The following is a 17727-nucleotide window of genomic DNA, read 5'->3' as shown; positions in this document are numbered from 1 at the left end:
ACTTAATATGTATGTATTTTATTCTTCTACTTTCCTTGTTGTCAACCTCTTCTATTGTGTTCTCGGTGGCTTAATGCATGCATGATGCATCCTTGCAATAATTTTAAATAAGTTTAAACCTACTTTCAATAACTCTCGTTAATTAACAGAAATTTGAATAACCTTTGCAGCAACTACAGCAATTGAACATGTTTCGCTTGAAATTAATCGGGTTTGAACCGAAGAATTTAGCCTTCTTTCTAAACTAAAGGATGAGAATTGAGAGCTTTACTCTTTTTTTGAAAGTAAATAAGTAAATTAATTTTTTTAATAACTCTCAAAATAAGTAATTTTTTACTAAAAAAAAATAAAATTGTAACATATCTGAATAGACTTTTCATTTTCGACTTGCATGTCACCTAGATGATAGTCCATAGTACACATTGGAGATGCTCTCACCACTTTGCTCATGCATGCTACTTATCATAATGTTTTTTTTTTTTTTTTTTAATAAAAAAAGCTTAGCCAAATATGTGCATGACTAGTGACTTTCCAATTCGATTATTTTTTAGCCACTCTAATTGACTAATGAGATACATTGAAAAGAACAAATCACATAGAACTACATATACTTTTGTGCAACTTATAATCACTTTCCACTAATCATTTCTTAATCAAAATTAATTAAATAGAATATAAAATGGAGTCATTATATTCTACCATTCATCAATGATTTTCACTCTTTATATAGGACCCTAGAATCTTTGGAGGGGCCCTTCCTTAATATTAGGGCTTGATTTTTTCAATCTTGTAATCTAAAATATCTTTAATTAATAATAGATTAATCATCTTTCTACCTCCTTAATTATATATGTAATATTTTCATTACCCGACACTTGTTAATGACTTTGATCTAAGATTGTCCACTTCCAGTTATAACATTTTTAATTTACAAAAAGTAAAGACAACATAAGCCAAACTCCTAGAACATTTTTTTTTTAAATGCTTATGCTTATTTAGTATTTTACAACAACCCCGTTTGATTTATTAAAAATTATGTGGATTTTATGAAATATGTGGTTGAAAATAAGTTTATGAAAGAATGCGTTTTGAAAAATGGAGACTAAACAGTGACTTAATTGAATTTTGCTAGGTTAATAGGGTAGGGGTTCAACAATCACACCAGGTGAGTCCTGCAACCTGTAAAAAACTTTCAAAAACCCCCACCCACCCTCTCGGTGCTACGATTATTCGGTACGGAACCCAAACCCTGTATGTGAAGCAGCTCTCGACTTAATCAAGTGGTGATTGATATGTAAATAAAGGGAAAATATCAGCACTCATCCCCAATTTATAGACTTTGTAGCAATTTGGTAACCAGATCAATTTCTTGACAGCATGCTTTCAACCGTTAGCGGTAGTGTTAATTCTTAGCGATAGATTCCGTCTATTTACCATTAGGACATCAACTCCTCGTTCTTTGATTCTGAGAGAGAAATCGTTTTGTGGATGGAAATCAATCCACAAGAAGTGCTAAATTTGTCAAAATAATAATAATATACTATCAAGTTCAAATAAAAATAAGAAATATGTGAGTGTACCGAATAATGTTATCTAGCATCAATGGTGCTATAACATCAATTTAGATTGCACAATGTTATAAATTCAATGAAAGGTAAAATAAGTGACACATTTTATTATTCTTTATTATACGTTTTATTTAATAACATATTAGTGCCACATATACTGATGTTTTAACATTAGTGATACTAAAATCTTACCTAACTCTTGGAAAAATGTACACTACTCTGGTTGGAAACACTAATCATGGTAATGGTGTTGGTGTCAATAGACAATTCTTTGTAATATCCGAGTCGAGTCTTGTAAATTTTTATTTGTTTTTATTCTCGCTTCTCTCTTTATTCTTAAGAAAATATTTGGAAATATTTCAAGTGCGTATAACTTCGTCTCGCTTAAAACTTGAAAAATACTATAATTTGCTAATGCCAAATTTTCTTGTAATGTTAAAGCATATTCTATGTATATAAAACATATTTACTTCAAAATCACGTATCGGATGATGAATTTGCGTTTGTCATTAGTTTGATGTTTGATTAAATAATTAAGTAATAGGTACCTAACTCCACTTATTTTGTGCTTTGGAGCTTAGTTGAGTGATCATTCACATCGAATCACTTTTTGCAAAATCTAGAATTTACAACCAATAATTACCTTAAGAAATTTGTCTCTGCCCAACATGGAAATCACGTGTAAGCCTGTTTGGCTAAACGTCGAAATAAATGAGTAGCTTATTTTTATGAAACTTATTTATGTAATTTCATTCATTGTAGAAGACATGACAATAACAAAATATAAATCGAGCGAATATGCTGTCAAGCCTTTGTACCTGAATCCACTTCTGGACTGAAGCTTTAATGTTAAGATTACAATCATTTCACAATCTCTCCATGCAACTTTCTAGCAAGTGCACAAAAAGTTGAAGAATGCAAATATTTTGTTCCAGAATTATATGGAATTCTGTTTTTCCATTGCTTATGGACAATCAAGCTTCAGGTCTTGAGGCCATCCGAATTCCTCCAAGAAAGCTAATACAACACCATTTGACCAGCCAAATCCCGTCTGTAAAGACATGTAAAGAAGCCCATGAAATACAGATCAATGATTTACTTCTGACACGCAAAAATAATACGAAATCTGAAACTTAAGTTCTAATCCCTGTTCTCAGAAGCCAAAAATAATCAGAAACACAACGAATAAACAAGCAAAGCACAGATGTTTATCAAGATTCACTCTCAATACGAGACTTGCATCATCTGGCTGTTGTAGGTTTTCATTATAAAATGGAGGATAAGAATACAAAATTTTCCTCGCACCTCTCTCGCACAAACTAAAATGGCCATCTCAAAGCTTTACTTATATAGGAATATGGGGTTGACCCGCGGTTTAGGGATAAGTGCACATTATAATTAGGCTCCTCACAGTCCAACAAAATCATTTGTTCAATAAAGTAAAACAATCACTTGATTATTTCAATTGCACAGAATGTTCTACCTCTCCACGAGCTAGTTTGAAATTGTTAAGAAGTATAGAAAGGATCATTACGTCTAAAAAGATAAACTTTGCTTACTTGGGGTACGTATTCACCACCACCTCCAAATCTCCACATTTTTCGACATTGTATTTTTCATGCATATTTCCCGTTTTCTTGTAAGCCACATAGTTTGTTCTGATCCACTTCACAGCAATATCTTCTGCTATAGACCTTGCTTGTTCAGATCTCGACCTTACCAGGCCTTCAACAATCATGTGTTGAAGCGGTGCCCAACCATTCGGAAAGTCCCTGATTGAGATGCATCAAGATCACATACTCCAAAAATGAAACAAAAACAAGGCATGATTTAATAACATTCTCATCCTCACAATCCTCAGACAGTAATAAACCTTTAAGAACCACAGGCAAGTTAGGATAAATGGTCGAGCAACTTATTTACCATTGTTGTCCTGAATTTGTCAAAGAAGTTGCAATCCCTGCAGGACGGAGCAGGCCTGAATTTTGGAGACTTCGGAGGACTTCATCTACCACCTTGACGTCTTCATATATAAATAAAACATAAACATATCATGGTAGTTCGTCAATAGATGACATATTTTTCTTATATATGGAGTATCTTAATATCACTTCTGAAAGAAAACAGTAATAAAGTTATGCTTTCAAAGCGAATCAAAACCTGAAATAAGAGGCAACTAACAAGGAAGTTTATTACAAAACAATAATCAAATGGTGATATTTCCACTATAACATGGTGAACACATGGTTATTAGTCCATGAAGGCTAATTATCATATGAAAATTTTAATATTAATGCGTATATATATATCAGCTTAAGCTTATTGTGCAGATTCAGATTTCAAGTCTCTCCACCGCTCATTCACAATAATTGTGCAACTGTCCGGCCTTTGATAAAGGTTGATCCAGTTTGCACGTAAAGAGGCATGCTGAAGACTAAATTCAAATAAATAAATATCTCTCAAACAAGTTCAGCTTTTAGATGAGGTGGTTCACAACATGCTACTGTCAAAATGCAATTTGAAAAGAACCACCTGTTGGAATTAATTGAATTTAATTTGGGTTTAAAAACATTAAATGTAATATTTAATGATGTGGGCCATTGCAATTAATTTGGGTGAATTGGAAAAGTCTCCAATATAGGCCCATATGTTGATAAGCCCATTTTAAGTGTTTTTTATATGGAAAGGAGTCCCACATCGAAAGTTTACAAGAAAATAGTCTTGTTTATATAGTGGGTTGTGTGAATAATATATAATTTAATAAATTACCTACCACTTGGCTAACTTTAGCTAGCCAAAGGCTAGTCACCACTCGCGCTGCTCCCCGGACCCGGTCCCGGCACGCGCACGTCGCAAAGTACGCATTGGGCGCTTTAGAGGCGCACTTGGCACTTCGCATGTACGCATCGTCGTGAGGAGCTGGGGAGCCTTATAGTTTTCGGAATTGGACTCGTGGTTCGATGACGTGGCAGCACAAGGCTTGGCAAGTTGGCATTCTAGGTGGCACACGAGTGGTAGGTCGCGTCCCTTCGTCCTGCGTGGCGATTAAATGTACGCGTGGCATCCGCATGGCTGTGACTGTTCAGAAATTGGTGAATAGCATTATAAATGGACACTTTACTTCATGGTTCAATCTGGGCCGTCAGATCATGAAAATAGTGCTATCCAATGGCTAAGACGAATCAAACTAAGTGGTGCACCAGTTCCTGAAATGTCACACACCTATTCCATGAGACATTTCAATCTCTATAAATAGAGACCCCCAGATTCGTTTTTGACACACCAAATCAATTACGAATTCAATTAATTTCTAAATTCTTCTCTCTCCATATTCTGCTCTAAAAATTCTCTTATATTTCCGTGGTTATTCCGTTCGAGTACGATCATTCATTGGTTCGACCGACAAGATTGGTATTGTGCAATATCGACTTTCAAATGAGCGTTGTATCATGGGAGACAAACGTCCATAATCCCGTTTGCACTTCATTGGGGGGCAAAATCTGTCTTAAGGAGATTTGCTTATTTTATTGGCATACCTCACTTCATTTACTATTTTCTATTTTTTTGCTTATTTTATTTGTTCTTTTGATTGCGTTAGTCGAATTTTCGACAACAATCTTAAGACAGATTTATTTTTCTCATTACTTCTACATTTCTATTATTAATTATTTTCTGTAATTGTGGTCTTACAGAAAATGGCTAGTACATCAAATAATAATACTAGCGCTGCGATTGGTACCGTTGAGAGCAATACCAATGCTGTGATTGCGCCAAATTCTGGTTCCAATCAATTTGTCATGCCACCAGCTTCACAATATGAGAAACCGGAAAAGTTCAATGGCACGGATTTCAAACGTTGGCAACAGAAGATGCTATTCTATTTGACAGCATTGAACTTAGTAAAATTTCTGCGTGAAGAATGTCCTGCACGAACATCGGAGAATGCTACTGATAAAAATACTCAGTTAGCTATTGAAGCATGGAAACGTGCGGATTTCTTATGCCGTAATTGCATTCTCAATGGATTAGATAACACTTTATATAGTATGTATTGTAATTACAAGACGGCTAAAGAACTGTGGAAGTCTCTTGACAAAAAATACAAAACCGAAGATGCCGGAATGAAGAAATTTATTGTCGGCAAATTTCTAGATTTCAAAATGACTGATTCAAAGACAGTTATGAGTCAAGTTCAAGAGATACAAGTTCTACTTCACAATATTGAAGTTGAAGGTATGACTTTGAGTGAATCTTTCCAAATTGCTGCTATGATCGAGAAACTACCTCCACTATAGAAAGATTTCAAAAACTATCTCAAGCATAAACGCAAAGAGATGACGATGGAGGATCTAATTGTTCGACTTCGCATTGAAGAAGACAACCGGGCTGCAAAAAAGAATAATGTCCGCAACATGGAAGCAAAGGCTAACATGGTGGAAGACTCGGGGTCTAAGAACAAGAAAAGGAAGCGCTCTGGCTCATCTATGGACAAAGAAAAGTCAACAATGCAAAACGGTTCAAAGGCAACTGTTATACTTGCGGGAAGCCGGGACATCGAGCTAAAGACTGTCGAAACAAAAAGAAGGATACACAGAAAAAGAAACCGCCCCAAGCCAATATAACCGAAGTGGATAAAATTTCTACGGATGTTGGAGATATCAACCTATCTGCTGTTGTTTCTGAAGTTAATATGGTATCTAATGCCAAGGATTGGTGGTTGGACACAGGAGCCACTCGTCACATCTGTGCAGATAAGGATCTATGCGCTGAATATAAGACCGTGAATCATAATGAGTGTCTTTACATGGGAAATTCTACAACATCCAATATTGAAGGGATTGGAAAGGTTATTCTGAAATTCACATCGGGGAAGGAACTGACGCTTAATGAAGTTGTACATGTCCCAGATATCAGAAAGAATTTGATTTCAAGAGCTATTCTTAGTAAGAAAGGATTTAAAATGGTATTTGAATCTGATAGATTTATACTTACTAAGGGGGGCATGTATGTTGGAAAGGGTTATTTACTTGATGGTCTATTTAAGACCAATGCTGTTGTAGTGGACAAAAAATCAACATATTTGTATCCACAAGTTATCAATAAAACTAATGCTTCTGTTTACTTGCTTGAATCTTCGAATTTATGACATAGCAGATTAGGACATGTAAATCGTGCTTCCTTAAGAAAACTTGTAGGTTTAGGTCTTATACCTAAACTTGACTCCGAAGACAAACATAAATGTGAAATTTGTGTTGAAGCAAAATTTGCTAAAAAACCTTTTAACATAATTGAAAGGAGTAGTGAACCGTTGTGTTTAATACACAGCGATATTTGTGATCTAAAATTTGTTCAGACTCGAGGTGGTAAAAAATAATTTATCACGTTTATAGATGATTACAGTAAATATTGCCAAGTTTATTTATTAAGTAGCAAAAACGAAGCATTGAATGTATTTGTTACTTACAAAAACGAAGTTGAAAATCAACTTGGAAAAACAATTAAGGTATTAAGATCCGATAGAGGTGGTGAATATGATTCGTCCATGTTTGATGAATTATGTGCTAAGTTTGGTATTATTCACCAAACAACAGCCCCGTATACTCCGCAGTAAAATGGGATTGCTGAGAGGAAAAATAGAACTTTAAAAGACATGGTTAATGCTATGCTTATAAGTTCTGGATTACCACAAAACTTGTGGGGGGAAGCAGTGCTAACTGCTAACTTTATTCTGAATAGAGTTCCCCATAAGAAAACTGGTTCTATACCTTATGAGTTATGGAAAGGTAGAATGCCTTCCTATAAATACTTAAAAGTGTGGGGGTGCCTAGCTAAAGTGGCTATTCCACCTCCCAAAAGGATTAAGTTAGGTCCTAAAACTATTGATTGCATTTTTATCGGATATGCAATAAATAGTAGTGCGTACAGATTTCTTGTGCATAAATCTGATATAAGTGACATTCATGTCAATACAATTTTTGAATCTCGAGATGCTGAATTCTTTGAAGATGTGTTCCCTAATAAAAGAGATATTCATGAGAATACTCTAAAGAGAACACGAGATAATGCTATTGAAAACAATATAGAACCTGAATCAAGAAGGAGTAAAAGAGCAAAGGTCGCTAAATCCTTTGGTCCAGACTTTATTTCTTTCGTAATTGAGAAAGAGCCCCAAACATTTAAAGAAGCTGTGACTAGTCCAGAATCCGTATTCTGGAAGGAAGCTATAAATAGTGAAATTGAATCTATTATGAATAATAATACTTGGCAATTGGTTGATCTTCCTAAGGGAACTAAACCAATAGGATGCAAATGGATCTTTAAAAGAAAGTTAAGATCTGATGGTTCAATAGACAAATACAAGGCTCGATTGGTTGCAAAAGGATATCGTCAGAAAGAAGGAATTGATTTCTTTGACACATATTCTCCAGTAACAAGAATTACTTCTATTTGGGTTTTAATTGCTATTGCAGTCTTGTCCAACTTACAAATACATCAAATGGATATTAAGACTGCATTCCTGAATGGTGATTTAAACGAAGAAGTATATATGGAACAACCAGAAGGTTTCATAGTAAAAGGACAAGAGAACAAAGTTTGCAAACTAGTTAAGGCCTTATACGGTTTGAAGCAAACTCCTAAACAATGGCACAAAAAGTTTGACAGCGTCATGATTAGGAATGGATTCATCATAAATGGATGTGACAAATGCGTATATTCGAAAAAATTTGAAAAGGCATACGTACTCGTCTGTTTGTATGTTGATGACATGCTTATATTAGGGACTAATATAGAAGTCATCAATAGAACAAAGAATATACTTACCAATAACTTTGACATGAAAGATATGAGTGAAGCAGACGTGATTCTAGGAATAAAGATATCTAGAACATCAAATGGAACAGTCTTATCTCAAACCCATTACGTTGATAAAATAATTGAGAGGTTTAAGACTCATAATATTAAAGAGACGAGTAACCCATTTCTTCCACGTATAGTTCTTCACAAGAATAGTGGAAATGGGAAATAGCAGTTAGAATATTCCCAAATTATTGGTAGTTTAATGTACATGATGAATAGTACAAGACCTGATATAGCTTACGCGGTAAGTAAGCTGAGTCGTTACACAAGTAACCCAAGTAATCAACATTGGGATGCATTACTTAGAGTTTTGGGATACTTGAAACGAACCAAAAAGTATTCATTACATTATGGAAATTATCCTCTAGTAATTGAAGGATATAGTGATGCCAATTGGATATCAGATACAGACGAGTCAAAGTCTACTAGTGGCTATGTATTTACTCTCGGTGGTGGCGCTATATCATGGAAATCTTCTAAGCAAACGTGTATAGCTCGATCTACTATGGAATCTGAATTTATTGCTTTAGACAAAGCAGGAGAAAAAGCAGAATGGTTAAGATACTTCATAGAAGATATTCCTATATGGCCAAAGCCTGTACCGGCTATTTGTATTCATTGTGATAACCAGGCCACAATAGCCAGGGCTGAAAATTTTGTGTATAACGGTAAGTCGAGACATATACGTCGTAGACATAACACCGTTCGGCAGTTGCTCTCAAATGGAACAATATCAATTGATTTTGTTAAGTCAAAAGAAAACCTAGCAGATCCGTTCACTAAAGGGTTATCTAGAGAGGGTATAGACTGCGCATCGAGGGAAATGGGTTTAAAGCCTAAAATCCAATGAGTCATCTTAGTGGAAACCTAACCTGGCAACTGGAGATCCCATGGACTAGGTTCAATAGGAAAACTAATTATGAATGACTCGATAAGAAGCACTTAGGAGTTTAACTCCTTCCCATTTCTATGATGCAAAAAGTGCTGACTATGAAGTGTATTATGGATAAGCTATGCTTTTAATGATGACTATAAATGGTACAAGTAATTACAGTAGGGTACTCTTTATAGTGCATCACCAATGTTAGTGCGAACTTGGCCGATTCTATGAGAATTTACTTAGGCGAATTCTCTAAATCACTCGCAAAACCCAAGTAGCCCAGGGCCGAAATAATGAACACAATAGAGAACCAAGTTTGATATGAGAGATAATGTGTTTGGTCTGTTGTCTGAGCTTGCAATAACAGCTGACAGTTCAAAACGTTGCGTTCACTGACTAGCCAAGTGAGTTCGATAGATTCTTACTAAAGAAGGTTCAAAGAGAAAGCTACGTATCTTGATGCGTTATCTTTCAGATAGTACTCTTCTTCCGTCTTCTTTGATTTGAGTCGACTTCTTCCATTCATGTGGGGGATTGTTGGAATTAATTGAATTTAATTTGGGTTTAAAAATATTAAATGTAATATTTAATGATGTGGACCATTGCAATTAATTTGGGTGAATTGGAAAAGTCTCCAATATAGACTCATATGTTGATAAGCCCATTTTAAGTGTTTTTTATATGGAAAGGAGTCCCACATCGAAAGTTTACAAGAAAATAGTCTTGTTTATATAGTGAATTGTGTGAATAATATATAATTTAATAAGTTACCTACCACTTGGCTAACTTTAGTCACCACTAGAGTGGTGCTTTGCACCACTCTCGCCGCTCCCCGAACCCGGTCCTGGCACGCGCACGTCGCAAAGTACGCATTGGGCGCACTTGGCACTTGGCACTTCGCACGTACGCATCGTCGCGAGGAGCTGGGGAGTCTTATAGTTTTCGGAATTGGACTCGTGGTTCGATGACGTGGCAGCACAAGGCTCGGTAAGTTGGCATTCTAGGTGGCGCACGAGTGGCAGGTCGCGTCCCTTCGTCCTGCATGGCGGTTAAATGTACGCGTGGCATCCGCATGGCTGAGACTGTTCAGAAATTGGTGAATAGGCATGATGAATGGACACTTCACTTCATGGTTCAATTTGGGCCGTCAGATCATGAAAATAGTGCGATCCAATGGCTAAGACGAATCAGATCAAGTGGTGCACCAGTTCCTGAAATGTTACACACCTATTCCATGAGACACTTCAATCTCTATAAATAGAGACCCCCAGATTCGTTTTTGACACACAAAATCAATTACGAATTCAATTGATTTCTAAATTCTTCTCTCTCCATATTCTGCTCTAAAAATTCTCTTATATTTCCGTGATTATTTCGTTCGAGTACGATCATTCATTGGTTCGATCGACAAGGTTGGTATTGTGCAATATCGACCTTAGAATGAGCGTTGTATTTTGGGAGACAAACGTCCATAATCCCGTTTGCACTTCATGGGGGGGGCGAAATCTGTCTCAAGGAGATTTGCTTATTTTATTGGCATACCTCGCTTCATTTACTGTTTTCTATTTTTCTGCTTATTTTATTTGTTCTTTTGATTGCGTTAGTCGAATTTCCGACAACACCACCATCTTAACTTACGTCCACTTAAAGCTTCAACATTCATGAAAGATAGTGCTTAGCAAATTACACGAGCGAGTGAATATTAGAAACCTGAATTGAACAGCTGGATCCACAAAGGAACAAAATTTGAAGCATATAATTTCTGATTCTGACTTGAGGCATTCCATGTGTAAGCGTCCTATAATCTCGTAAAGAAGATGAAAAAGGTAGAAAATCAATATCAGTGTTCTTCAGTAGGAGGGCTTTCAAAGTTTAGTACATGAGACCACCTTGGATGCATCAAAATTACTCAACCAGTAATCGAGCCACTGTCCCCTCTCTGAGTTCCAGAAAATAGAATTCATGGCCTTCTTTCTAGCTTCAGAAGCTTCCATAAAGCGTGCAACGATTTTATTATCACCAATAACATGTGCCAAAGAGGTTATGTCAAGTTCCATCTGAATCAAAGATACAACAGCTGATGTCACACATAACGAATAAAAGTGAAGTAATTAATCAACATTCAAGGGAGATATTCTGTATCTTACCTTCAGAATGAAAGCATTCAAATCAACAGGTATAATTGATGTTGTGGCTAATGATGCAAGATCAGCTCCATTCCTGAAAAATATGCAAACCACCAAATATTGAATAGATGACAGCTTGACTTGGCAGCTGGCCAAGAAGAAAACAACCTCCATAGTGGAGTCAAAATGAGCCGAGCCACATAGGCAGTACAGCTCAGCCCAATAACTGCCAGGTCAAGGATTGGCCCTGCTTTGTACGTTGGGCACTCCAGAATGGACAAACTATTAATTATTATATGATAGTAAGGAAACTCATGCTACGTCATCCATCTAGTACTGAAATCCCATCCGGATTCGGCCGTTGATGCCAATTCACGATAGAGCTTCCTTTTCTCACAGGTATTTGATAATTTGGAAGCTATTTCACTGTCCTGCAAGGTTAGTAATTGCTTTAAGATAATAACACCATTGAGAACATAGCCAAATTCATCTATAAGAGATAAAAGATTATATACAATCCCTTTTGCAGTTTCATACATTTTACTTGCTAACAAGCCCCTGCATAAAAAAATTATCATCCTTAAAACGAATTCGACAGGGGAAATAGAGAAAAACGAGAACTAAAAAAGAATAAAGTAAATCAGATGTAACATACAATAGGAATTTTACTAATTGGTCGAACTATTCTCACATATATGGTCCTGTGATTTCAATTTTTAGTTGACCAAATTTGACGCATCAAGATTTGACTTAAATGGTCCTTTCCGACTCATGTAGGATTGTGATGAAATGAGATTTTTAGCTCCTATATCAATCAGATAAAAGAATAAGCTTTGTTTAGTCAATATAAGAGGATCATATGTGAGGGGAGGGGAAACAATGCTTTGATTTCTCGATAAAAACTTCCACATTTTAGTTTATTTGAACCTAAATTAGCATTTTAGGTTCATTTAAACCAAAATGGTCGTCGCAATAGAACTTATTCAACCTCATTATCAACCAACTCTATTCATTAACAAATAGAAGAAACTAAGTCTGTTTCTCAATAAACTTAGAGTCGACTACATGTAGCTTTTATGCCACGCCACTCCATTTGTTCATTAGGAAGATCAACAACCGTCCACCAAGGTCATCAATGAGCCAAAATAAGTAAATTTAATTCTTTCATAGTTACATTTATTAAATTCTGGAGATCTAGTTTCACAAATGTCTACTCTATCCCCCTTATGTTCCCACCCAAGGACGGAGTAAAGGGGGGGCAGCACTGGGCCTATGTCCATTACAAGCCCAAAAAAATGTGAGAAAATTTTTATTTTTAATCCATTAGCCCACCCATTTTGTATATTCAACCTGGCCCAAAAATTTATTTTAATACCCAATAGACAATAGCCCATTGCCCCAACACCCAATTATACAACAAAATGAACATAATAGGACCATAAGAGAATAAGAATTAAAACCCTACCCTAGGACCCGAAGGTCCTGAACGGCCGAATGTGGAACGCCCTCATTGTACAGGTTTGAATTTATAATTTCTTTGTTTTAAATTTCAGTTAAGTTCATATATGTGTTTGTTGTTTAGGCTTCTGGGATTAAATTTCAATAAGTTCAGATTTATTGTTGGTATCAAATTTAATTTAATTTTAATTTTTTTTAATTTTAATTTTTTTAAGGTTAATCACGTGAAGGGCTTCTGGGGACTGGGCAATAGGACTCTAAATTTACTCAAGAAATACAATGAAATACTAGGACTGGAAAGAAATTTCAGCTATCAAAGTGGGGCTAATTGCAAGATATTTTGAAGAGGATAGAGTTAAGAGGGGTATGGCAAAATACATTTCACAATAAGCACAATAGTGACTATTATGAGTGAAAGAATGAAGCAAAAAACACATGGACAGAGAGTTGCAATTAATTTGCTTTCCATAAATTCATCAACCTCGTATCTTCAAATTTTTCGATGATGCGTAGAGTACAGCTTGATGCTGTTAAAGAAGAGTACTTTGCCATTTATGGTGGTATTTTGTGAAGGGCAGCGACTGTAGTGGTTGGCGACGACGTTGACGAGGTGGCTGTAGTCTGTAGATTTGGTTTTGGGTTTAGGGAGTCGGGTGGGGTGGGTGTAGGGAAGTGATTTTGAGTTAATTTGTAGAAATTATTTTTTTTGCATTTTAGTATCAAAATGACAGTTTTAGTATCAAAATGACAGTTTTAGTATCAAAATGACAGTTAGCATTTAAGTGTCAAAATGAGAGTTACCTAACTTACCTTGTCTTCATGTGATTTAAATGTTGTTTACTTTGGGTTTGGATATATCCTTCACTTTCATTCCCTGCCCAGATTTACAACACATCTCTCTCTCTGACTCTCTCTCTCTCGGTCTCTACAGATTCAGTGATCTCATGAAATAGGGCCCGAAACAGTTTTATTGTTTGGGATTTTCACAAATTTTCCACTATTCTGCTGCCTAGATACTTCAAGCACAGCAATTTTTCCAATTTCATTCTGTCTGGTGAATCCAATACTTTTTCTTGTAAGTAATTGATCGTTTATAATTATCTTCTGCCATTTATGTATACTTATGTTTAATACGATATTTGGATCTGGATACGAGTTTATGATAATTCTTAGATTTGGTGTTAATTTTTAAATAGTTATAATATTTTTGAAAGGTTGGATAAGTGGTTAAAATGTTGCTAGTGGATTGTTTTTGGATTATTGGGATACTGAAGTGTTTTGATTTTTTTTATGCTTTTAGATTTTAATATGGAACCAAATCGACCTCTTGCCAAGAAAGGAAGAACCTTATTATCTTTCTTTACAAAGAGCGACAAACCCGAGGGTGCTCCAACTCCTACGGTACTCAATCCTCCAATTGCATCTCCTGAAATTGAACGGTCTTCATCTTTCAATGTTAAGTTAGAACCATCTGATAGAACGAGACCCAGGAAAAAGAAAGCAAATATATGAATATCCGTTTAATGAACGTGATCAAATTAGGCGTGCCTATTTAAAAGCTGGGCCTTATCAACCAAAACTTTTGGAGTATCAAAGCAAAGAATTTGGAAAACAGAAACGTCGATTTCAAGAGCATTGGTACAATCAGTATTCTTGGTTGGAGTATTCGCCTTCAACACATAAGGCATATTGCTTTTTCTGCTTTCTTTTTCTCAATGAAAGTGTTCCACCTAATATTTCATCATTGGTTACTGTTGGATTTGATAGTTAGAAGAGGGTTGGCCAGGAAAGTAAATGTGCATTTCTTGTTCATATTGGTACAACATCTTCATCATATCATAATGGCTGTAAGAGAAGAGCTGAAGATCTAATGAAACCAACTCAACATATTGACAAGATAATACACGATGTATCAAGTGAGGAAATACAGAAAAATCGTTTGCGTCTAATGACCACTTCAAAGTTGTTCATTTAGAGGCAATGATGAATCTCCATCTTCACTGAATCATGGGAACTTTCTTGAAATGGTAGATGCATTTGGAAAAATGAATACAAAAATCGGAGAAGTTGTGTTGGGTAATGCTCCAAAAAATGTTACATACACATCTCTAGACATTCAAAAAGAGATTTTGAGCATTATGGCTAACAGAGTAAAACAGAGAACCCGTAATGAAATTGGGGATGCAAAGTTTAGTATTCTTGTTGATGAAGCTCGATATGCATCTTCACAAGAACAAATGGCTATTATCTTGAGGTTTGTGAATGGTAATGGAATTTTGATAGAGCGTTCTTTTGCAATCAAAAGTATTAGTGACACTACATCGTTGAATCTTAAGAATCAAATTTCTGATGTTCTTGTTCGTTTCAACATTCAAGTGCAAAACATGAGAGGTCAAGGGTATGATGGTGCTAATAACATGCGTGGTACTTGGAATGGACTACAAGCATTATTTCTTAGAGATTGTCCATATGCATATTATGTCTATTGTTTTGCCCATCGTTTACAACTCACGTTGGTCTCAGCAGCTACGGAAGTCGCAGATATTAATTCATTCTTTTCAGATTTGGACAATGTTATTAATATAATTACATCATCTCCTAAGCGCATCAATGAGTTGAAAAGCTCCCAAAAAAAAGAAATTGAACATTTGTTGGAAATTGGAGAACGAGAGACTGGAAGTGGGGCTAATCAAATTGATAGCTTGCAACGAGCTGGAGGTACTCGTTGGTCTTCTCGTTACAACTCCGGAAAGAGTTTGATTGATATGTATGCTGCAATTTGCAAGGTGCTTGAGTATCTTAACGATCATTCTCCAAATGTAAGAACTCGATCTGAAGTGGGTGGTGTATACAAAAAATTGACAACATTTGAATTTGTATTTATTTTCCATTTAATGCGCAGAATGTTGGCAATCACAGATGTGCTTCGTCAAGCCCTTCAGAAAAAAACTCAAGACATCTTAACTGCTATGAGATTTGTCCATACTACAAAAACCATCATTTAAGAATTGAGAGAAGATAGCTGAGAAGAATTTTTTGAAGAGGTGAATTGTTGTTGTTCAAAAAATGATATACATATACCTGACTTTCATAGCTCATACATGGTTGGTCGTTCTCGTGGTCGTGAGTATCCTACTATCGAACATCATTACCACTTCGATATTTATAATGCAGCCATAGATTTTCTAATGACAGAGTTAGATAAAAGATTTAATGAGACATCATTAGAACTCCTTTCTCTCGGTGTGGCATTGGATCCGAAAAATTCTTTTGAATTATTTAACATGGATAATATTTGCAAGCTTGCAAAGAAATTTTATCCTCGAGATTTTACACGGCAAGATATTTATAGTTTGAAAGTTGAGTTGCAACATTATCAGCATGATGTGATTTCTGAGCATCGATTTCAAGTATCTACACTTTCTAATTTATGTCAAGAATTGGTTGCAAGTAGAAGATCGGAGAGTTACGTCAATTTGACTAAATTGGTTCGTCTAGTATTGACACTGCCTGTTTCAACAGCTACCGTAGAGCGACCATTTTCTGCAATGAAACATGTGAAGACGGAAATTCGTAACAAAATGGATGATAGTTTTCTTGCTGATTGTATGACACTTTACATTGAACGAGAATTTTCTTTGAATTTAGATTTAGATTCTATTATTGATGAATTTTATGCTATAAAGCATTGTCGGGTACAACTGTAACTGATAATATTATATTATGATTTTTTTTTGTTATTTATGAATTTTATTCGTACATTAAATTTCTAAAGTTTTGCGCCCGTAACATTAATTCCTGGCTCCGTAATCCCACCTATTCTTCCTCACCAAAACAAGAACAAGAAACAACTTACCAAAATAACACAAGAAAGCGTAAGATAGAAAACCAACCTTATTACCCAATAAGAATCCCAGTAATTAACCTCCCTGAATCGCGACCCGGGAATCATAACTGGGTACTTCAAAGGCAGCAATGTATGAAAATCGGGTCTCTCCTGAACCCGGCCCGAAACTTTCCTACTTAAATTCTTCCAAAGTGAATGGACCTCCAATGCCCAAGCCCTTACCTCAGGATTCTTCACTTTAGGTAAGAACCCTTTAGGCTCAGCCACAAAATCCACTGGTTCAGCATAGACCAAATCCTTCCCAACCCCATTCAAATACTTCTCAATAAAACCGTTTAAATCGTGACCCGAAACCGAACCATTTTCAGTTCTTGGAAGCTTCTCAAAAGCTACAATAGTAGTCGAAAGATTTTGTTTCAGTGACAAATCCACGTAAAGTTTCGGGTCGAATCCTTTGTGCCCATAAGCTTGGAGTGCCGTTTCTTGAAGAGTTTCAAGAAAACTTACTAATGGGGTTGTGGGTACCACTGGTCCTCTGTCGGTTGAGTTACACGGGACTGAACTATGTGCTTCTACAACATTATTACTCATGATGGTTGATCCCGATTCAAAGGATGAACAGCAAAATAAGGAGTAATATGCTATTATAATCGGCAAAAATGAATGTTCGGCCATAACTGAACGAAGATTTTTGACATTGTCAACGGTTGAACTGTGTGTATATGTGTGTGAAGATGAAATCCAGGCTGGCGTTTGAATGAATGCTTTTTGTTTGGTAAAGGTTCGGACAACAGAAAAATGCTAGGAAAATTGTAACAACGGTCCTTAATCTTTTCATTTTTTACAAATTTTACATTAACCTTCATTTTGTGCCACGGATGTTTTTAACCTTTCATAAATATGCACTTGAAATCCATCTGGACGGAAACTATCCAAAACACCGTCAAATGATCGAAAAAATTAAGGAATCAATATATAATAAAACTGTCC

The 17727-nt window shown here is 35.8% G+C and overlaps 1 protein-coding gene and 1 pseudogene across 1 annotated transcript; one reads left to right on the top strand and one right to left on the bottom strand.

The window, feature by feature from the left end:
* Window positions 1-2359: 2359 nt before the first annotated feature.
* Window positions 2360-17513, bottom strand: LOC111375458 (annotated as a pseudogene).
* Window positions 12760-16638, top strand: LOC111375488 (zinc finger MYM-type protein 1-like). Its single transcript, XM_022998322.1, has 3 exons — window positions 12760-12950; window positions 13822-13965; window positions 14191-16638. Exon 3 carries the CDS (start codon window positions 14915-14917, stop codon window positions 15893-15895), a length of 981 nt encoding a protein of 326 aa, XP_022854090.1. The 5' UTR covers window positions 12760-12950; window positions 13822-13965; window positions 14191-14914; the 3' UTR covers window positions 15896-16638.
* Window positions 17514-17727: the final 214 nt, after the last annotated feature.

The sequence above is a fragment of the Olea europaea genome, unplaced genomic scaffold (genome assembly GCF_002742605.1).
Source record: "Olea europaea var. sylvestris unplaced genomic scaffold, O_europaea_v1 scaffold138, whole genome shotgun sequence".
In the NCBI taxonomy this organism is placed as follows: domain Eukaryota; kingdom Viridiplantae; phylum Streptophyta; class Magnoliopsida; order Lamiales; family Oleaceae; genus Olea; species Olea europaea.
The sequence above is the reverse complement of the archived record's forward strand: the minus strand, read 5'-3'. Positions and strand labels throughout refer to the sequence as shown.